This window comes from Syngnathoides biaculeatus, chromosome 10, assembly GCF_019802595.1.
Source record: "Syngnathoides biaculeatus isolate LvHL_M chromosome 10, ASM1980259v1, whole genome shotgun sequence".
NCBI lineage: Eukaryota > Metazoa > Chordata > Actinopteri > Syngnathiformes > Syngnathidae > Syngnathoides > Syngnathoides biaculeatus.
The window spans coordinates 14,174,684-14,198,124 of record NC_084649.1 but is presented as its reverse complement, the minus strand read 5'-3'; the positions used below and the strand labels follow the sequence as shown (position 1 = coordinate 14,198,124).

At 42.0% G+C, this 23,441-nt stretch overlaps 1 protein-coding gene across 2 annotated transcripts; it reads right to left on the bottom strand.

Moving 5' to 3' along the window:
• Nucleotides 1-564: 564 nt before the first annotated feature.
• eefsec (eukaryotic elongation factor, selenocysteine-tRNA-specific) lies at nucleotides 565-23,413 on the bottom strand. Of its 2 annotated transcripts, none has more exons than XM_061831967.1 (8): nucleotides 23,317-23,413; nucleotides 22,721-23,085; nucleotides 18,861-19,068; nucleotides 17,043-17,139; nucleotides 16,202-16,366; nucleotides 12,530-13,144; nucleotides 8,873-9,029; nucleotides 565-1,239 (listed from the first exon to the last, which is right to left on the bottom strand). In XM_061831967.1, the coding sequence occupies exons 2-8, from the start codon at nucleotides 23,016-23,018 to the stop codon at nucleotides 1,052-1,054; spliced, it is 1,728 nt and encodes a 575-aa protein (XP_061687951.1). In that variant the 5' UTR covers nucleotides 23,019-23,085; nucleotides 23,317-23,413; the 3' UTR covers nucleotides 565-1,051. The 2 variants fall into 2 exon arrangements, with proteins under 2 accessions (XP_061687951.1, XP_061687950.1); XM_061831966.1 differs by having other exon boundaries at nucleotides 23,209-23,364.
• Nucleotides 23,414-23,441: the final 28 nt, after the last annotated feature.

Here is a 23,441-nt window from a genome sequence, read left to right as displayed (position 1 = left end):
GCAGGGGTGGGGGTAGAGGGGGGGATCAAATCATCATGTTGAACATTGTTTTCCAAAGTAGCGGTTTGCAAGTTTCCTATTTTGATTCAACACAAATATGATCAGTCTACTTTCATGGAGGATCATAGAAACAGCAAAACGTTTATTTTCGCAAGGTTTAAACGCACAAATTTCATTCAAGCTCTTTTAACAACAAATTGATCATCAAAATAGTTGTCAATTTGACAATCGATTAGTTGTCAATGAATTATTACTACATTCGTGATGTTTAAGGTAAGAAAGGTTAGGCTATTGTTCACTCAGTGTTGCCATGTATTTTTAAATTCAGAGGCTTAAGCGCTACACTCAATACGAGTCAGCGTGGGTATACAACAATCTCGGTTATTACGGATTTTAATGTGCCATTTTGTAATGACTTCTTTTTTTTTTTACCACTGCTAATTAATTCACCTCATTTTGGAGCAGCGCGATTGCATTCGTAATAGACGACGATTAACAAATCACATCACAAGTGAAGATGCAAAAAAAAGAAAAAAAAAAAAGAAAAGAAAATGGAACGGCAAATGAAGTTTCTGACAGGGTTTGTTTTATTTGTGACTTTTCCATTTAATCTGACGTAATTGCAGGTCAAAACCATTCCATTGCTGTCATTGCAAGAAATGTTAAAAAGAAAAATCACCGCGTGATTAATGGTTGACCCCAGCGACGCCGCAAGAGACAGATGATAAAAACATGATTGCTCTATAACACCATCTTTTTCCTACTCAACTGGTTTAAAAATCTGTTATCAGATGTGTACAGAAAAAAATATTTGCAAATCAGATTTCAAGATCTTAAAAAAAACAACGAAAAAAAAACTAATGGATTATTGTCAAGAGAGTGAATCGAGTTCATCTTTGTCAAGATTATACTTTCTTCCCAAGGAGTTGCAGTGACTATCATTTTACCTCATTTAATTTGAGCATTTCCCACCACCATAATATAAACTCTGCGTCGCTGCTCCGAGGACAAAAATAAAAGTCTCATTGAGTGTGCCAACGGCCGTCGGGAGTCACAGCTGAACCATCTTCTTGTGGGGGTCAAAGACGTAGCGTTTGAAATCCAAGTGAATGCTAACTTGCCGAGTGTCCGTCTTGGGTTCGTCTTCGTTTGCAGTGCCTCCATCTTTGCCGCCCCCCTTCCCCTTTTTCTTGGAAGTGGTCGAGGACAGCAACTGTTTGGTTTCTGCGAGAAGACCCTCTGAAGGAAAGATCCGAAGACATTTATTGTTTTTTTTGTTTGTTTGTTTTTTTTTTTTTTAAATAAAAACCATATGAAGATGTCTAAAGGGGAGATACTATTCTATAACCCATGCTCATTGGACACCTTGTTAGAGACCCAGTTGCGGGTCATGAATTTTGTACCTGGGTCTTCCTTAAGCAACCTCTACTATAACAACATACACACGCACCTGGATCAGCTCCAAATTAATATCCAGCAATATAACAAAATGATGTACGGATTAGAGACGGTGGCTCTGAAGAAACAACAGGAAGCAGAACTTGAGGTAGCAGAAATTAGGATGTTGAGGTTCTCGCTTGGAGAAGATTAAAAATGAGCTCATTAGGAGGACAGCCAAAGTTGGATGTTTTGGAGACAAGGTTAGAGAGAGCAGACTTCAGTGGTTTGGACATGTTCAGAGGAGAGAGAGTGAGTATGTTGGTAGGAGGGTGCTGAGGAGGGAGCTGCCAGGCAAAAGAGCGAGAGGAAGACCAAAGAGAAGGTTTATGGATGTGGTGAGGGAAGACATGAGGGCAGTTGGGGTTAGAGAGGAAGATGCAGGAGATAGGCTAAGATGGCAAAAGATGACACGCTGTGGCCACCCCCGACGGGACAAGCTGAAAGAAAAAGAAGAAGATAACAAAAAAAAAATGTCAAACTCACCAGAGACACTGATTATTAAATATATTGTGTGGCGATCGCGAGAGACGTGTTTTGTTGGTAGAATGCGGAAAAGTACTAACATTATTTGGACCAACCCGTGGTCCCTGTGAGGCGAATTTGAAATCTGATTGGTCAAACTAACGCGGCCATTGATAATATGGCTTAGGTTACATCGCAAGCGCTACGTCACGGGCAGATTCAGGGTTCTCACTTCTTATTCATACACTTTATCGATGTATCGATTTATATCCCCGTGATCCAACTGCAGCGATGCAGGCTCAGCAAGTTGGCCTCTCAGATGACATAAATCCATTTTAAACCGGTTTACAATGTAAACAATCGATGATATCGATACTAGGAAACAACACGTTGGATTTAAACAGGGCCGACAAATGGGTGTGTGATTAAAGCATTACTTTATTAAGTTGGTCTGTCTGACGTTGGAAGGGATCTTGGGAGAATCAGACAGTGTTCCCACCCCCACCCCACCCTTTCGTATTGAGTAGGACAATCTGATAAGCAAACCACATCTTCCATGATCCCCTGCGGAGTGCGCATGCGTAATGCAGGAAAGGTGACCGAGCGCTGAGCAGAGCACCAAACTTAATTTGTGGAACGCCTTGCAAAGCTAAAATCTGAAATGTGGACTCGTTTTGTCAACAAAAAACATCAGGGAGTAGAGTTAATATCACCAGCCACCTGATGAAGCATAGCTTGGAAAAGATTCTTAGTGTTAATCCAAGAAGCAAGCGAGGAACCCATTTGTGATGCATTTCAAGCAGGTTTTCCTCATGACAGCACGAGCGCGCCACTAATCTCAAGGCGTATCAGAGAATTCGGTGCCAAAGACCTGCGGCTGTTTACAAAGCTGGACAATGAAGCATTTAATAGGTTGGTGAACACGCTCCAGCCAAGGCAGAAAATTCCATCACCGACATACTTCAAGTAAAAAATACCAAGCAGGCATAGTGTGTTATTTACGACAGTTGGACATCAAGAACTACTCAGTGCAACGTAACCACAAAGGCGCATATTGTGAAAGGCGAGTGGATAGTAATAAATGTGAATAAACACGGGAGCATTTTGTATTTTGTGTCTGTGTGGATCAAATTCTCAATAATTCTCATCTGTGATTACACCGCAAGTGTGGTTTGCAGTGGTGTTGAAGTGCCACCATTGTGCTGGCCTCTAAAAGTAACTTTTGTACTGGTAGCACTGGTGCAACCAACTTTTTCGGAATTGCAGATACAACCATTTTGGTCACAGTCTCCCCTTTTTATATATATATATATATATATATATATATGTATACTTCAACCGCAAAAACAAATGTAAGGCTTTTTGACAGAACTTTTGGGTGTCACACTGCGATGGCGAGTGTGTGTCCATGTGAAGTTTATCAGCAGATTCAGAGAAGCACGTGCGCTTTCCTCCACGTGACCTGCGCCACTCATTCTTTCAATTTAATAGCTGAAAATGTTCAGCAAAACAGGTCTCTCTCTGTTGGTCAAGGAGACGACTGAAGGACCCTTAACATCCACTCCCAACTGCGGTCCGCCTCGGCCTCAATTCCTTGAGAAATATGAGCGAGCGCGTCACGCTCCTCATGCCGAGTCACATTTTTGCCCCTCTGAGTTTGTATTTGTGCCCGCTGATCAAACCGGCTGCTAATTTTGTCTGCGGTTTTGGACACGGAAGGTAAGCGATGTTCTGGTTTCATTGCTTGAAACCCCGTCTGTCTGGCCTCGTGCATAATGGCACCAGCATTCTTTGTTGTTATCGTTATGCCAATGTAAGGGTTGTTATGCTTGTAGCCGAGGCTGTGAGATATCTCTGCTGGTTGTGGCTACGCCAGCGTGCACGGACTTGAATGAACTCGTGCTCACATGCAAACACATAGACTCCTCTTCTCTGTAGATTAAAAGTATCGTGGGGTGGAAACTCTTGCGCTCGAGGGCCATGCCATTTTATTAAAGTTGTCCGTAGGTGAGGTAGATAGATAAATAAAATATCAATCTAAAATAGTTTCAGGATTTTAGTGTTTGCTGTATTTTTTTCCTCAGTCATCACTAATAATCAAATTATATTATGTGGTGACCATGAGTGTTCTAGTACCCACCAATGTGATCGCTCCACCGTCTTGTCTTTGTTATTTAGTGGCATTTATCCGTAAGTTTTTCATTTTTAAAGTCCATTTGACTTGACATAAATTGAAATATACCAGTGACCTTTTTGAAAATAATTCTTCAAAAATATGTTGGAGCAAATAAAAGCCCTCCTAAAATGTATTTTTGGTGTACAGACAACACAGGCAGTCACTCATATATGACGCACACTCGCCCTCCGTGCTCGCAAATCTGCAGAGTCGAGCATGAAAAAAAAAAAAAAAAAAAAAAAAAAAATCACGCGTAAAATTTGTTAAGAGTCGAAAAAAAAAATATTGAAAGACGTTGCTTATTTAGTGTAGTCTTGACAATAATTTACGTGTTTATTTCATAAACGTTAACAAAACAAGCCTGCGCCTAAACAATCAGTATTCACTCGGAAACAGGAAATGTAAGTTAACCGTACTGAGGATGTACAGAAGTTAGGCCGAAAGCTCATTTTTTCCGAGCTGCTTCACATAGTGCGAGCGCATTTACGTCGAAAGTCATCAACATAATGAGCCATGTCAAAGGAAATTCAGTTACATCAGGGGTGCTCAATGCGTCGATCGCGTGGCAGTCTGACGGCGTGCCCAAAAAAAGACGTTAGACTATCATCCACCTCGTCGCTTAATTCATAAAGGCGCGTTCTCGCAAGTCGGCCTCCTATTTATGGCAGTCCCGCGATGCGTGCCCCCTTCCCAACAACAATACATCCCGACAGGAATGTTTGTTACAATGTATCGCTAGCTTGTTGCCACTAACACAGATTATGTTAAACCAAACTTTGGTTGTTAAACCAGCATTTTCAAAACATTGCGAGTATAGACCCGTTCGTGTTTATTCCTTGGCAGGCCAGTGGATTTAACTTTTCTTCAGATAAAGTTTGTCAGATCAAGAATTTTTATTGATGAAAAATTTTAAATACTGTTTTATATCATGTTCTACTAATATCAGTTGAAATTGGAAATTATCATTTCTGAGTTTGAATTTTTTGTTTTCCATTTTAGTTATGTATTTTTTTAATTTTATTTTTAATTTACAGTTATATCAATCCAGTAAGCTATTTTAAGGTCTTGAGATTCCATCCCCAACTTTTTCTGCGAGCATGACTGACCACACCCGTAGATTTTTCAAATGTGAGTGACTGCTAATAATGATATTATATTATATGGTGACCATGAGTGCTCTAGTAGACACCAATGTGATCGCTCCACCGTCTTTGCCAATTCACAGCGTTTCGCCATAAGTTTTCATTTTTAAAGTCCATTTTACTTGACATAAATTGAAATATACCAGTGAGCTTTTTAAAAATAATTCTTCCAAAATATGTTGCCAGAAATAAAAGCCTTCTAAAATGTATTTCTGGTGTACAGACAAGACAGGTTCATCCTCTACCTTACACAGAGGGAATAAAAATGTCTCCCTTATGACAAAAGAATGATAATTTTGCTCCGCAACATTCCACTGAAAAAATTGCTTCCTCATTAGTGATGCACTATTAGCAAAAGCCCGTGACAGATTCTCACACACACTGAACATCTTACCGCATTTCCACAAATAGTGGCCAGGGCAGTTGATTTACTCAACTGCAGATGGGGGAGGAATACTTTGAGGACGATGTTGGTTGTCTATTACAAGGGCATTATGTTTTTGTTTTACTTTGATTATATCAACCAAACATACCAGTAGATTACAAAGAATGTCCCATGAAAAAGCACTTTGCAACAAAATAAATATAGTACTACAATGTGAAAATACAGAAAAATACAAAAAAAACGACTGAGTTGAACAAATACATTGTATAGTTCACAACATAAGCCTGCGACACAACATTGTTTGAAAGATGCCATCACTAAATCAGTTATAGAAAATCATAATCTCTAATTTTTAAAGAATTTCTAAGCAAATTATGGTGGAAAATAATTATTTGGTCAAGAAAAAAACTCCATCCTTCCATTTTTTATTGCTTATCCAAGGTTGGGTCGCAGGGGCAGCAGCTTTCACAGAGACGCCCAGACTTCTCCTTCTGGAAGGAGGTTTTCACTCAAAAACTCACGATACACCGCTATATTCATTTTTTGCTTTCCACAGATCCATCACCGTGGTCCCTTTGCAGAAAAACAGCACCAAACCATAATGTTTCAAAGTAGGTTCGGTGTTCTTTGAATCCAACTCGGCATTCTTTCTCCTCCAAACACGACATGTTGAGTTTTTACCAAAATGTTATATTTTATATATCATTCTGCCACTTCTCTTCTGGATCATCAAAAATGCTCTGTCGCAAACTTCAGATGGGCCTGGACATGTACTGGACACGTGTGGCCCAGCAGGATTTGAGTCTCTGGCGGCATAGTGATTGTAGTCTTTGTTACTTTGGTCCCAGCTCTTTGCAGGTCATTATTGGTCCCCCCACCCCCCCCACCCCCTGTGGTTCTCGGATTTTTGCTAAACACTTTTGTGATCATTTTGGTTTTGACCTTGTGGCATGAGATGATCGAGGTAGATCATCAGTGTTCTTATGTGTCTAACCCTAACCCATTTTCCAATAATTGCTCCAACAGTTAATTTCTGCTTACCTCTTACAGATTCAGTCTTTCCAGCCTGATGAAGGTCTACAATTTTATTTCTGGTGTCCTTTGACAGCTCTTTGGTCCTGGTCATAGTGGATTTCGAGTGTGACTGAGGTTGTGGACAGGCATTTTTTATACTGACGAGTTCAAAGTGGTGCCATTAATCCAGGTAAAAGAGAAGCCTCTTAAAGAAGTTGCAGGTCTCTGAAAACCTGAAATCTTGCTTGCTTTTAGATGACCAAAGACTGATTTTCCACCATAATTTGCTAATAAATTCTTTAACATCAGATTGTGATATTCTGCATTTTTTTTCCTCTCATTTTGTCACTCAGAGGGATACCCGTGATGAAAATTGCAGGCCTTTCTCGTCATTTTAAGTGGTAGAACTTGCACAATAAGTGGTTGACTAAATACTTTTTGCCCCACTGTACTGTGTAAGAGTCCACAGAATTTGAAGTGCATTAAGTGCAGTGTACAACACAGCTAAAGTTAGATGAGATGAATCACAACATATAGTAAAACCACTCAGGAGAGACATGCTTATATGTGTCCAAAATATGTTTACGTTTAACTTATAAAAAAAAATCCAGTTCTTATCTGCATGTTTTCCTTTCCTTGTTGCTAAATTGCTAACTTCTCAAGTGGACTTTCAGATTTGTGACAGTTATAAATTGAGATTGCTTTTAACCTGCTTACCTCCCGATTAAATGGATCCAGTCTTCTTTTATTTTTTTTAATACATTATTATTGTGACAAAGCTTTTAAAGTTTTCCTGCTGTTGGTGAAGTAGTACTATGAAAATGTGGGCTTTCATATCTGCCTCTCGTTGCGGGAAACAGCGGCAGGGGCTAGCGAGTCGGTAGCCATCTTAGCAGTTTCCGTTAGCAACACGCAGCAATTAAAACAGCTTGGACATAAAAGTTAGCTTTGCGGCAAAACTTGAGCTTGGTCTGGCAAGGGATACCCGATGGCGTCACTTCTTGGCAACACACAGTAAGTGAACTGCAATGCCTTCTGTATCCATTCTGTGTCTATGCATTCATTTGTTTTAGTTAATTTTTTTTTTTTTAAAAACATTACACTTTGATTTTTATTTCACTCACAAATGTTTTTCAATTTTAATTTTACTTATTTCTTATAGTATTCATTCTTGGGTCTCTAAATAGTTTCAAATAGTTGGCTGGTGTGTAATTCACTTAAAAAAATAAACACCTCTTCTCCGAGCGACCGTTCCCTATTCCTATCGAAGGGGGGGGGGGTTACACTTAGCATCTGCTTTTAACACACCGGTGGAAATCCTTCAGCTTTTAGGGGGTGATCCTGTCTGGTAACCCTACCCCCTATATAACAATGTTATTATAGTCAATGAAAAATGAATGAATATATATTTACACACACGCACACACCGACACACACACACAAACACATTGTCATAAGTTATGTAACTGGTTCCATCCGGAACTGATCTAAATTTTGCATTTGTTATCCATACACTACAATTTAACAGGGAAAATCCTATTTAGTACATCAAATCTGATCAGATCAGGTTTGCAATTTGCTGTGCTGACAAAGCTCATTACATTTTTCTTTACCTCTATGCAGAAGGAATGATCATCCATGATCATAGCTGTTCCCTCGCTCATCTCACAGGTGAACATTTGCATTCTCTGATCTTGATTATCATTATTACTTCACAGCAAATAACAATACAGTGTTTCGTTACTTAAACACTTATCTCAACCAGTAATGCATTTTGCCATTAGCGATATCCTAGAAACAAAATACAGAGTACAATAGTAATGCTTTTACAAGAAATGACTCCAACTGTTCCTTGAATCACAGTAAGTAGCATTACACTTTCCCAAGACGCTGTGAGTGTGTGTGTGTGTGTGTGTGTGTACACGTCAGTAAAGAGGATGTAGGTGAGGCGCTCTTTTTGATATGTTTTTGTTTTCTCTCCCCTCCCGGTGTGGAGCAGTGGGTTTGGAGCAACAGAAGGTAAAATAAATACAGAACAGATTTCCCCCGGAACACAGGCAATCCTCAGAGGAATCCTGAGAATGTGACTGGAGATGTCAGCCCTACCACTCTTACCACATCCTGAAAACAATCTGCCCAGCCCCAAAAATCTGGGAAAAAAAAAAGCGTTTGGGGCGTGTACTGAAGGACAAGACAACTTGTGTCCAACTAAACTAGCTTAGCCAGAAACGTCAGAAAACGTCTTGTTCTTACCTGGCACTCGAATTTTGAACTTCCCGCTCTGTCCGAACCCACCCTCGATGACGCCCGTTTCGCCCGTTGAAAGCGTGACCTTCAGCCCCACAAAGATCTGCAGGTTTGTTTCCTTCTTGAACAGGTTGCGGCCAATCACAGTGTAGTCGTCTGTCACCTGCCCGTGACACAAAGAGGAAGAACGTGAACAGCCGAACCGCAGCGCGCGACGTCACGAAGTGCTTGATTAATGGCGCGCAAACTAATCTTATTATAGAGGGGAAAATGTCAGGCATGATGGCAGGGTGAAGACAACAGTGTCACGTGCACTCATCAAGCCCACCACTGGCACATTCTTCTAGTCTTGCCGCCTGGCTGTCTCTGGTTCCTCATTCCTTCACATTTTATGCCGTTTGTTTGTATTCCTTGCTTATCATCCATCACTAATCTGATAACGGGAGGGCACCGCTCTGTCTCTGAGCATCCTCCAGCACCGCCACTAGCTCGTCCTCGCTTCTGCCTTGCCCTCATTCACTCTTGAACGTTTGACCCTCAAGCGTGACTGATGCGCTGATAAAAACAAACATACAGTGGCTATAGACGTCTGTCAGACCGTACAAATAGTCATAGCTCAACAATGATAGCAAAGTGTACGGCACAAAAAAATGAACTATAACTGGCTAGCCGATAACCAGCGATTGCCACATGACGACCTGTCTGACTCTGACCTCCTGCACGCATTGTTTCCGTTTCGCTTGAGAATTGAGGACTGAAGCAGTCAACGCCTTTAGGTGCAAACTACTTTGCACACTTGACCCGCGACCTGACTTTCACCCCGTCATGAGGGCCGACGTGCAAATGGAAGCTAAATACGTGTGCAGCGTCTTAACTCATGTCGTGTGAAGATGGCGGTCACACCATGTACAAAATATCGTTGAAATAGTTTCAATAAATATTTCAGTATTTTATTTTATTTTAGGGTACTGCAATGGGAGAAGAAAAGACCCATTATAAATAAAGAAATATAAAAATAATAAATATAAAATACTTCATTTTAATTTAACAGCCTGACTTAACCTGAACGGCAATAATCCAAAACCATATCTGCCAGGTTTATTGATGACTCTTGTCCAGTCCAAAGGTGAGAACATGACTGCAAATAGTTGTCTATTTAGACCTTGTGATTGACCGCCGACCAGTCCAGGGTGTACCCCACCTCGTCTGGGATAGGTTTGACCACATCCCCAAGCCCAATGAGGACAAGTAATGGATGGATGAAAGTTGATGAATCTCACAAATGATTCAATGTCACCATTTGTCACAAACATTTGGTAGAATTCCATAAAAAAATATAGGTAGTGAAGTGACTTGTGTTGGGGGGGGGAATATTCAAAAAGGCCTTATTTATGAAAACAAATTATTAGCACTTTTAAGATATTACAATGAAAACAATATGCATGACTACATGTAGAGGAACTAAAATAGTTGCAGCATCATGAAGTGCTTTAATGTAGACTATCTTCTTCAGAAAGCGCGGTGCATTTTTCCATTTTAAAATTATTAACAGAATATTTGTCATTCCATATTGCCCAATCAGTCTGAACAGGAATGAGGAATTCAAAATCGGAATTTGTTTTTTTTTCCTACTAATAATTGAGTCTGCTAAAAAAAAAAAAATGTTTTTTTTTTTTTAATTCATACTACTGCTAGATTAACATTACAGAAATGATTACCAAGTTTCTTAATTTAGGGTTAGCTTTGGCAATAATTAATGGTTGGGTAGGTAGGTAGATTTGTTGATTTAGCAATGTCACAATAACCATCCAAAAGAAGCATGTCACTCCTTAGCATGAATGCCTCTTCCAAGGCCGAACCGTCAACAAAAGTGAAAGCAAAATTGTCAAAAGTCATTTTTCCGTTTGTTTTTGCATCCACTTGTTAGTCAGTAGGCCATCTCCTTCAAGTGTGATTGTGACTCACAGTGACTCAAACTGTGAAAATAAATTCCTTGCCCATGAACCACCCTTCAACAAAGTTTTGTTATTGTTTCTTCTTCCTATCATAGTTTTAAAATGTTCAAACCATCCTGTGGAAAATGTCATTAAAACGCAAGACTTCTGCATAGAAGTGTGTACTTTGAAAGTGAGTGGGGGAACTGCTGACCCCAAGAGATTGTGGGGTATGACTCATGTGAACAGTGAGTGGTGTGGGTATTTCTGTGCCGCTCAGGTGTATCCAAACAGCGCCAGTCTCTGTCAGCTAGACGACGCAAGTGGCGTCAGGCGGCCACCCGCACGCACCTCCATGTCACAGGCATGTGCACCCACATGCCTCAGATGCCGCTCACCGGGACTGCCGATGCACGCTTGTTTGTGTGTACGTGTCTGTTTGTGAATACACAATGTGGGCTTTGTCTGCGAACCATGCTCCAGTGCAACCGGCAATGAGAAACATTCAAAGCACTGGGTGCAGCAGGAGGACTGCCGGGTGAGCGACAGGGCACAGAGGTAAAAGCAAAGTGCAGTCATTTCCCCCCGCAAATTCCCGATTCACTATTTACAAAGTAACGATATAAATGTGAACCCCATCCCCAGCAAATCAGTACAAAATTTACCAATCACGTTTTTCATTCACTTAGGAAAGTAGTACATTGATTGGTGTCAAGGAGGCATATTGAGAGATAAGCTTTTTATGTGATCGAGCAGGTAAGTTTAGCCAGAAGCTGCTGTCTTTCACGGCTCACAACCAGACACTCACACGCCACCCAACCAGGCCTTGCATAGAAGTACATGCATGTATCTTACACCGACACTAGAATATGTACAATTTTTTATACCTTTTTTTTTATTTTATTCAAATGGAGGCCCGTAGCTCAGTGGTTAGAGCATTGGTTTGGTAAAACAGGGGTTGTGGGTTCGTATCCCACTGGGGCCTCCACTCACTGAGAAGGGTTGCGTCAGGAAGGGCCTCCGGCATAAAAATTGTGCCAAACAAATAAGGGACAAGCCGAAAGAAACTACTCCTCCTCCTTTTTCATTCAAATATGTTTACAATGTGTTTAAAAAGAGTGTTTAAAGGGTGTTGGAGGGGTGAAAAAAAAAATCTGGTCTCACTATATTATTACACAAATTTTCCCTTATTGCGGTTGGGTGTTAAACACATCCCCAGTGAGGAATAGTGGTTCACCCTTTAAGCAATTACAATCGGGGAAAATCAACTATATTTGTTTTTCTGCTGCTTGTAGCAGGGTTTGTTCGTTTCCAGCATCCATCCATCTATTTTCTTCGCCGCTTATCCTCACGAGGGTAGCAGGGAGTGCGGGAGCCTATCCCAGCTGCCAACGGGCAGGTGGTGGGTTACACCCTGAACTGGTTGTCAGTCAATCGCAGGGCACATAGAGACAAACAGCCACACTCACAATTACACCCAGTGGCAATTTAGAGTGTCCAGTTAATGGTGCATGTTTTTGGGATGTGGGAGGAAACCGCAGTGCCCGGAGAAAACCCACGCAGGCACGGGGAGAACATGCAAACACCACACAGGCGGGGCCGGGGTCGAACCCGGGTCCCCAGAACTGTAAGGCAAACGCTTCACCAGCAGATCCACCGTGCCGCCCCTTTTCCAACAATAAATAAAATTTTAAAGCCAAATTAAAAAAGATTTTTAACGACCACTCACCCTCTCCACTTGTCCTTCCCTGTGTTTGGTCTTGTAGATGAGCAGGCGAGGGAGGCCCGTCTCAACATAGTTTTTATCTTCAAAACCGTGCAGCAGACGCCCTTGGAAGGCCAAGCGGCATGCATTCGCGTGGATGTCCGTGTCTAGCTTGGAGCCAATCACCAGGCAGAGCAAGGGGCACGTGACGGGGCGCTCAAACTCCAACAGTGCCCACTGCTCTGGGTCGGGGCCTGAACTGGACTCTCCCTGGCCGGTGACGTAGCTTTCCTGGTAGAGGTACTCCCTGTCGAAAGCGAAGGCCGTTTCCAGTGAGCGAGGCTGCGGATGCGGCGTGTCGGGCGGCAGGCCAAAAAACGTCACCCTCGCCATGACGGTCTCGTGTCCCACCGTGATGTGGAACTTGGCCCGTGTGCCGAGGGAGCCCTTGAAGTAGCCGATCTTCCTGGTGGAGATGACAGCAGCAAAGATGGTGCGCAGGGACCCCGGGGTGCACACGAGCCCCCGCTCCAACAACTTTGGGTCAAACTGTGTCACACACACACCCACGCGGTCCCCCTGCATGGCCCCCGACACTGGCTTCCGAAACATCTGTATCGACTTTACCTTCTTAGTCACCTGAAGGGAGAGATGTGAGAGAATAACAGATCTTAAGTCTAAACACAATTTAATTCAATCTAAATAATTCTCACGAAGGGACATTTCAGTAGAGTTTCCTGTATTCTCAACTCAACTTTATTTTTGGAGTACTTTAAAAAACACATAGCTGAAACAAAGTGCTGCACATTACTAAAAATCTAACCTAAAGAAAATAAAGCAAAATAATACAAATAGTAGAACTAACAGTAATAAATAGATATTTCTTTTTAATGAAAATATGCTATGCTATGCTTTAAATGAAAGTAGTGAGTGAAGCATAGTCCACTCGATTCCGTATTCCAGGCCACCGAACATTTACATTATCAAGTGTCCTATGGTACTGGTTGCATTAATTTAGCCGTTTTTTTTTCCTCCAAAAATTGGTTGATGAAAAAGTATTTATCATTCTTAATTTAATTTGCAATAATTTCCTTCATGAAACAGTTGGTTAATGGCTTTGTTGTAAAAAGAAAAAAAATAGTTGTGAGGTAAACAATTACACAAACTTTTAAAATTCCAATCCATTTTTTATCCCGCTTATCCTCACTAGGGTTGCTGGAACCTATCCTGCTATCTTTGGGCGAGAGGCGGGGTACACCCTGAACTGATTCCCAGCCAATCCCAAGGCAAACAGAAACTAACAACTTTTTGGGTAATTTAAAGCCTTCATTTAACCTACCATCCATGTTTTTGTGTAAAAAAAGAAATTGAATTATTGGAATATTAAAATGTACACTATTTTACATACACATTACACAAATTTTAATTTTTTTTGTATCACCCAAAAAAAACATTTTAAAAATTAAATACAATACTTGTTTGATGACTGCTGATTTAAATCAATGTTTATTTCAGACATTGGAATAATTACATTAGAATAAAAAAAAACATGATCAAATATGATGCAGAAAAGATCAATTTTTTATTTTGTACAATTTATACAACCTAGACCTGTGTATTATTCCTGGTAATCACTTAATTCAAACGTCTACCATTTTAAATGTCAACAAACACTACATTGGATGTAATTTGGGTATAAAAAAAAAGTATCCTGTTTTAATCAAAACAAACAAGAAAACACAGATGAAATGATTTTTGACTCACAACCAACGAAGTACACTTTGCTCTGGTTCTTGGTCAAAATGTGTAGCAACAGGAGCTGGGGAGATGAATCTACAATGGCTTGCCTACAAATGATTTAATTTAAATCATTTGTCGCCACTATGAGGTAAAAAAGAGAATTGCATCCAAAACTCCTCGGTTTACTTTGCCACAGACACACTTCCATCCCTATGCCACTGATGAGTTCGCATGCAAGTCAGAACATGCACAAACTCTTGTATGAAAAGCGCTTAAAAATAACTATTGCTAACAGTAAGTACGGCAGTGCCTTCTTGACCTCCATGACGATGTCTGCTTATGCCAAGCAACCAACTAGTTCGATGGGCACTGTTGAAAATGGCGGTACCACAATAAAATGATGAACCCCAGTAGTCCCCTCATCTTTCCCCACTTTCAAGTGACCCACACGGCCCACCATTCCTCCTGATGCCTGGCCAATTTAAAGCTCAAGTGTCATCCCTATAAACATTCTAAAATACTGTAATGAAAAATACATATATTATTATTCACTTCAATGTCTATACGAAAAAATAAATGTGAGCGGAGAGCGCGTCATCCATGCGCAAAGTTGCAGAAAGTGTCATTCTACGACATCCCAGTGGTCGCCATATTGGCTGCATCCTCTGTCCGTGATCTCACCCGGACATTCGCCAATGTAAACATGCGGTGCACCCTATGGGAGACGAACAAGCCCCTTCTGACAGGGAAGCTTTTTTCGAAAAGGAGAACACCACACAACCGAGTGAAGTTACCAGGGCATTACACTATTCTTTTGAGCCATATTCAGATGATATGCGATCACAGCCAAACCGCCTCCCTGTCCGATCCACTTCCGCAGCGGATGAGCCATCGCGGCTCATCGCAGCCGGCCGGTGTGGCTCATTTTCGGCACCGAGGTGGCTTATCACGGAGCCGAGCTGCTTTAGGGGGTTGTTCATAGCCGGCGCAGTACACGATGAACAACACCGTCGAGCCGGGGCGCTTTACTACATTGTCTCCGCACACAGCTGAGTGAAGCATTGTCAGCTGTGTTCTTCAGAGCCGCCGCCGTCCGCAAGCCCGACGCGCAGCGTTCGCCGAAGCCGCGGCCCCTCAGCCGGTGTGGCTCATTTTCGGCACCGTGATGGCTTATAATGGAGCGGAGCCGTAGTGCTTTAGGGGGTATTTGATAGACGTCGCAGTATGCGATGAACAACACTGTTAAGCCAGGGCGGTTTACTACGCACACGTGGCTGAGTGAAGCATTCTCGGCTGGGTTCTTCAGAGCCACCGCTGTCCGCAAGCCCGAAGCACAGCCTTCGTTGGCGAAGCGACGTAGCAGCCCGACGCTGTCCGACACGCACATGGACATATTTCGTACGCGGATCTTTTGTTACGTTATGAGAGACCTATTACGTGGTCTGCCCCAAACTATTACTTTTTTAGTAGCTGTATACACACCTACCTGTTTTTTGGAACCCACGAAGCTTTCGTCCTCTGCACCCGTGCAATCCATTTTTCACAATGAAACGGGTCTCCTGCAAACTTATGAAGGCTAAATCCATTCTCCCGAGTGTTCAAGCAATGTCTAGCAATGCAACGAGCCAGCATTTTGGCTAACACGAAGGAAAAACGAGCTACCTTCCCGGAGGTAAAACTAATGGAAACAAACGAGTCCACTTGGGGGCGCCGCTGTCCTTTACGTCACTTCCTGCTTCTTCTAGAAAACAAATCCCTCTAGAGGATTTTCATGGCGGGAGTTACAAAAAGCTGTATATGTCAAAATCATGTTTTGTGTTCAAAAAACGCATGGGCCCATATTGGCTGCCCTTTTTTCATTAATAGCATACTAAAAATCATCCTTTTCATGACAGTGGCCCTTTAACATTACTTTTGGAGGCCATTTCACTATTCAGCTAAGTGTAATGAATGTACCTTCAGTGCTGGAATTTCTACGGTGTCATTGATGGCCAGTGACCCCTGCAGGATGGTACCGGTCATGACTGTTCCCTGGCCACGGATAGAGAAGCAGTGGTCCACAGCCATGAGCAGGTCGCCTCCTGGGTCTCTCCGTGGGAGGTAAGTCTGCTTTTTTAATAGCTGTAACAAGAGAGGATAATAAATACATACACACAAATGTGATCATCCTCATACTCCCAGTCAAATTTCAGACTTAAATATTAACTTGGACAGCAATGTAGGAGAAAACATGAAACCTCTATCACAGGGTTGGAAAAACGTTTGTGCACAATGGGCCACATTTGATTTCTAAACTGCGAGATGGCCCAGGTCATTCATAGATGACGTGAAAAAAAATAATTAAATGTAACTGTAAAATATGTAATATGTAATGTTTATTTTAATTAAACAATAATATTTGACTCATATTCAATTGTACAGTTAAATATTGAATTTGAATTCATTTTTTAAGAAAAGCTCAATGTATATTAAAAATTGTTAAACTGTATTGAACTATTTTTCTTTCGGGTCATGGGTGAGCTGGGGCCTATCCCAGCTGACTTTGGCCAAGAGGGGATGTACACCCTGGACTCGTCACCAGTTGATCATATGCCATTAATGAAATCAACAATACCATCATTGTTTGTTGTTCGTTCGACACCACGGCAAACTACAACCACAATGAGAAAATTACATTCATTCTAGTAATATCGCTTTACAGTCTCATTACAAATTGAGCCTCAAATGTAGGTTGGGTCATTTTCCTTAAACTGAATACAAGAAAAAGAGTCCGCTCTATCAGTGTGCTGGTTTTCACCTCAATTAATTCGGACACCCCCTGTGGTTCCTCTACGTCGGCAGCCTCGGGGCCCCCCGGCTTAGCTGCCACTGCAATCACTGGACAGTCTTTAAATCTAGAAGGGTTGAAAATAGACGGGTTAACGTTGCATAATGTTTTATTGACTGATGACACTTAGTCTTCTCTCATACAATGCCAGTTAAGGAATGTACTACAGGATGTAGCGCTGGGGGTGCTAATATTTTTGAGCAACAATTTCATAAAATACTCTTAACTGTGAGGTTTATTTTTTACTTTTTATTTTTTTAACAAATTTTGCTATTTTGATTTCGCATTCATTTTTTTTGCAGTAAGTTTATCTTCAGCATGATTCTCTTAACACATGAAATGAATTATTCTTTAACATGATGGATAACAAACAACAAATAACCGTTTCCTGTTGGTCAGCTGTAAATGTTATGAATTGATATGAATAATAAATCTTTTTAGTATTGAATAGTAAAAAGAAAAAACTATCAAACTGACTTACTGATTTAACTCCATGCCTGTTGTGTAATGAGCTATCCATTCATCCATCTATCCATTTTCTTTGCCACTTATCCTCACAAGGGTCGCTGGGGAGTGCTGGAGCCTATCCCAGCTGTCAATGGGCAGGAGGCGGGGTACAACTTGAACTGGTTGCCAGCCCATCGGAGGGCACATGGAGAGAAACAACAGTCGCACTCACAATCATACCTAGGGTCAATTTAGAGTCTCCAATTAATGTTGCATGTTTTTGGGTTGTGGGGGGGAAACTGGAGTACCCGGAGAAAACCCACGCAAGCATGGGGAGAACTTGCAAACTTAAAACTACTTTAAAAAAAAAAAAAGTTAAAACCATGATTTGATTATAAAAGCGGTTGAAATGGTAAACCACATTAAATGTTGATTCATGTTCTTCTTAATTCCACTAAGAGTTGAGATGATTAGCTGTGATTTAAATAACCTGAAGAAAGAATTTCAGGACCTTATCAAACTCAAACTATTTAGTGGATGATACGAATATTTTAAATTTTCAGTAGTAAAAATTAGGAGGCTAATTTGAACAGTTTTTTTTCCAAAACCAGGACTACTTGCTCTAAATTACATACCCCACTGTTTGTCAACATTGAACTAAAGTTAATGTTGATGGGGCGCAGAGGGGCTCATATTTTAATAAAGAAGGCCAACTACCTAGCAGCAAGGCAGTTCCAGCTCAGGCCTAGCTGTAAGAAATAATGCGAATGAATTGCAGGCACATTAATCAACATTTCAAACGTGCATTGGGATAAGACGCTTCAATCAGGCACCAAGCCCGGGTCTTATCTTCCGCAACGCACCACTCCCCGCAGCCGGGAAAGCCCGAGAGCCTATCTGCTACGTGAACAGGGTCTGAACGGCGCCCCTCCCAGGTCTGCACTGGGTGACGAATTGAAGCATTTTGCAAAGCGAGGGGGCGGGGGGACTAAACCAGTCAAACTGTTAACACAAAGCAGAATGAAAGCGTTCAACTTAACTTTTATCAGGAAGGGCTTTGAAGCAGGCGAGTCGCCAGCATGGCCAATGTGGGCAACGTTGGTTTCGGTACACCCTGCTTCAATTAGCCATTGGCGAGGTGGCAAATGGGCACCACAAACTGACTGTATTGTCTTTTATAAATATATTTGTCTAAGTTTAGACATTTGGCAAGTAGAAAAAAAATGGTAACCTTAATCGACCTAAAAAAAAGAACCATTTAGTTGTGATTTCATGTCAGACCGTCGTCTCTTTTTATAGTTGTGCTCAAAATGAATGCTTCAGCTCGAATGTACTACAGACCTGGTGTTCTCAAGCGTTTTGTGCAGTCTCTTGGTCATTTTCTCGACGGCGCTCTGCCTCTTGTTGGCTGGCAGAAGGTCCGTCTTGTTCAGCACGACGACCATGCGAGGACAGGTCAGCTCTCCGATAAGCAGACACTCAGCTGTTTGAGTCTGGACCCCTTTCACCACGTCCACCACCAGCATCATCAGATCAATGATTTGCGCCCCTGTGAGAGGCGCAAACATACAAATGCTGTGTAACGTTGACCGAAAATTAGCTGCGAGTGTTGCCATTTGACTATTTGTTGATATGGAAATGTGTGACAGTGACGGATGAAGTTGACGACACCAAAATAAACAGGAAAAGACTAGGAGACAAACATCAATTAAATGGGTGCACAGGAGAGTCGGGGGCTGGGGGGTTGAAATTAGAGCTGCCGCACACTTGCTTGTCTTTCCTTTACTGATTTTGCTTTCCTGTGCTCAACTCTTTTTCTCTCCTTCTACTTGGCTCCATGTATTTCCTGTGAGTTCCCCACGTGGGACAAGGGAGGTGGGATCTTAAAATGTATTCCACGACTTCAACTTTCTCCTTCCAATCCTAATCTCTAACACGTGCATCAGGGATGAAATTATATTGTATGAAGTGTGCAGTTGATGACTGCTCTCTTTTCTGGCAGCAAATTCGCAAAACAATTATAATTTAGACAACAAATAAGAACAAATGAATGTCAATACAATTCATCCATTTTCGCTAACTCTTGTCCGAGAATAGCATTGTGGGTGAGCTGGTTGAAACCTATGCCAAATGACTTTGAGCAATAATAATGTACAATAATGTATTGTAGTTATACAGTGAAGAAAATACATATTTGAACACCCTGCTATATTGCAAGTTCTCCCACTTAGAAATCATGGAGGGGTCTCAAATTTTCATCGTAGGTGCATGTCCACTGTGAGAGAGCTAATCTAAAAAGAAAAATCCAGAAATCACAATTTATGATTTTTTTAACGATTTATTTGTGTGATACAGCTGCAAATAAGTATTTGAACTCCTGAGAAAACCAATGTTAATAATTGGTACAGTAGCCTTTGTTTGGAATTGCAGAGGTCAAACGTTTCCTGTAGTTGTTCACAAGGTTTGCACACACTGCAGGAGGGATTTTGGCCCACTCCTCCACACAGATCTTCTCTAGATCAGACAGGTTTCTGGGCTGTCGCTGAGAAACACAGAGTTTCAGCTTCCTCCAAAGATTTTCTATTGGGTTTAGGTCTGGAGACTGGCTAGGCCACCCCAGAACCTTGATATGCTTCTTACTCCTTGGTTTTCCTGGCTGTGTTCTTTGTTTTTTTTTTTATTGGGTTTAGGTCTGGAGACTGGCTAAGCCACGGCAGAACCTTGATATGCTTCTTACAGAACCACTCCTTGGTTTTCCTGGCTGTGTGCTTCAAGTCATTGTCATGTTGAAAGACCCAGCCACGACCCATCTTCAATGCTCTGACTGAGGAAAAGAGGTTGTTCCCCAAAATCTCATAATATATGCCAACAGTCATCCTCTCCTTATTACTGTACAGCCGTCCTGTCCCATGTGCAGAAAAACACCCCCAAGACATGATAGTACCACCCCCATGCTTCACAGTAGGGATGGTGTTCTTGGGATGGAAGTCATCATTCGTCTTCCTCCAAACACAGTGAGTGGAATTATGACCAAAAAGTTCCAATTTGGTCTCATCTGACCACAAACCTTTGTCCCGTGACTCCTCTGTATCATCCAAAGTGTCATTGGCAAAATTAAGACGAGCCTTGACATGTGCTGATTTAAGCAGGGGAACCTTCCGTGCCATCCGTGATTTCAAACCATGACGTCTTAGTGTATTACCAACAGTCACCTTGGAAACGGTGGTCCCAGCTCTTTTCAGGTCATTGACCAAGTCCCGTTGTCTAGTCCTGGGCTATATTCCTCACCTTTCTAAGCATCATTGAGACCCCACGAGGTGATATCTTGCATGGGGCTCCATGTTTGGCTTCTTCCATTTTCTAATGATTGCTCCAACAGTGGACCTTTTTTCACCAAGCTGCTTGGCAATTTCTCCGTCGCCCTTTCCAGCCATGTGGAGTTGTAAAATTTTGTCTGTGGTGTCTTTGGACAGCTCTTTGGTCTTGGCCATGTGACAAGTTTGAGTCTTAGTGATTGTATGGGGTGGTCAGGTGTCTTTATGCAGCTAACGACCTCACACAGGTGCATCAGATTCAGGATAATACATGGAGTGGACTTTTAAAGGCGGACTAACAGGTCTTGGAGGGTCAGAATTGTAGCTGTTAGACAGGTGTTCAAATACTTATTTTTAGCTGTATCACACAAACAAATCGTTAAAAAAAAAAAATCATACATTGTGATTTCTGGATTTTTCTTTTTAGATTATCTCTGTCACAGTGGACATGCACCTACGATGGAAATTTCAAACCCCTCCATGATTTCTAAGTGTGAGAACTCGCAATATAGCAGGGTGTTAAAATACTTATTTTCTTCAGTTTGTCTATCTACCATACAGTATTACATACACACACACACAATAATTTGCACTCACATTAAAATGGATGGCTAATTTAGTATTTCTAATCAAGCTAACATTTTAACCCAATACATACGTTTTTGGCGATGTCAAAGGAAAATGGAGTACAAAAAAAAAAACCCTACACAAGCCGGCCGGGGTTGAAAATAAAACTCCAGATTCAACTTTCAAAACCCAAACTTTATAACTGTGAAGCAGGTCTGTCAACCACTAGCTACAGTGCTGCTCCTCGCCAAATAATTAATCCATCCCTTTTCTTTGCCGCTTATTCTCATGAGGGTCGCGGAAGTGCTGGAGCCTATCCCAGCTGTCAACTGGCAGGGTACATCCTGAACTGGTTGGCATCCAATCGCAGGTCACATTGAGACAAACAGCCGCACTCCCAATCACACTGAGGCGCAATTTAGTGTGTCCAAATGATGTTACATGTTTTGGGGATGTGGGAGGAAACCAGAGTGCCTGGAGAAAACCCACGCAAGCACAGGGAGAACATGCAAACCCCACACAAGCGAGTCCGGGATTGAACCCGGGACCTCACAACTATGAGGCCAACACTTTCCAGCTGAGCCACCGTGCTACCAAAGGGATCCATCCATCCAGGGGAAATCGATCCCGTGCTGCGCGCACCAAATTCAAGCGTGTGTACCATCATCATCACCATCTACATCATCAGTGACTCAAAAAATAATCAATCATGGCACTTCCCCGGATATGGCGCCTCCTGCTGGAATTATGAAACATGACCAGGACAATTGGATTCAGGGTATCCTTTCATTATAAATTCAAACTGAAGTCTTACTCAATTAACTTCTATGATACAGCATACAGTAATTTCTCCTTCTGAAACAAAACTGGCATTATGAGAGGCTGAAATAATCTAACTAGGGGAAAAAAAAGATCGAAAAGGTCCCCATGTATGTGCTATGCAGCCAAAGGAAATGCAAAGAAATAAGGACACACACAAAAAGAAACAAAATAATTCATGTTGAAATTATAGGTAAGTGCTTGTAACAGAAAGAGAGAAGAGGTCGAGCACGTCCTGACATGTATCACAACAGAGTTACCTCAAATCTATACAAATCTAGATACAAACCACAGGTTTTCCTCCTTTGGGATCCCCACAGCTATGTCATCACGACCGCAACTCTCATCATCTTTTTTTGCACACTTAACGAATTATCTCTTGGAGATGAGCTGGCACACATTAATGGGGAAAACTCGTAGTTTGGGTTCGACAGGTGGTTTTGGGACCACTATTCCCGGAACTTTTCTGAAACACCAACAAGTACAAGACTGGCATCTCACCTCCAATGATGGTCCGAATGAGAGAGGCATGTCCCGGACAGTCCACCAGGGTGAACTGCAGGTTGTCATACCGCCGCCGGTGGTCCCCGCTCTCCCGCAGCTGATCCGGGAGCTCCACGGTGAAGGAGGAGAAGCCGAGGTCCAGCGTGATGCCTCTCTCGCGGGACTGAGGGTTCTTGTCGAAGGCAGCCGTGGACGCGGTGCTGCTCAACGCCCGGGCCAGCGACGTCTTGCCGCTGTCCACATGTCCGAGCACCCCGATGTTGAAATTCAAAGTTGAAGTCCGATTGTCAGCCATGTTGAAGAGCTGTCACGTGAAACGCTCTGGTCCTTCGGACCGTGGATTTAGGCAACTTGACGTGACGCTGTAATTAAAACCAAAATTCACATACACGCTTGCCATTACACAATACACAGTTAAATTTCCTCTAAACATGACGTTCACGTGTAGGTAAGTCGTCCCTAGTGTTAGAACTCGTTTGCAGTACCTTGAATGACTTCGTGGTTGAAGCCAGCACGCAAATATATCCATAGAATGATTAAAAACTGTCTTTATGATAGTTCCCTCACACTTATTTGGCAAGCGTTTAACTCACGTTATGTTTCTAGTAGTTTCCACTTGCACAACAGGAATTGAAAACTCTTCGGGTGGGATTTCCTGACTGCGATTAGAACGATTGACATGTATTGCAGCCAATGGGTGTCTTGCTTGTACTTTTGC

Bases quoted from the DNA above. Each gene is read 5' to 3' on its own strand.
- eefsec (XM_061831967.1), bottom strand. From the start codon at position 23,018: ATGGCTGACAATCGGACTTCAACTTTGAATTTCAACATCGGGGTGCTC. The intron at 16,367-17,042 runs GTGAAAACCAGC...CTCTTGTTACAG, and splicing joins GGGTGTCCGAATTAATTGAG to CTATTAAAAAAGCAGACTTA. The intron at 9,030-12,529 runs GTGAGTGGTCGT...TGTCACGGGCAG, and splicing joins GGGAAGGACAAGTGGAGAGG to GTGACAGACGACTACACTGT.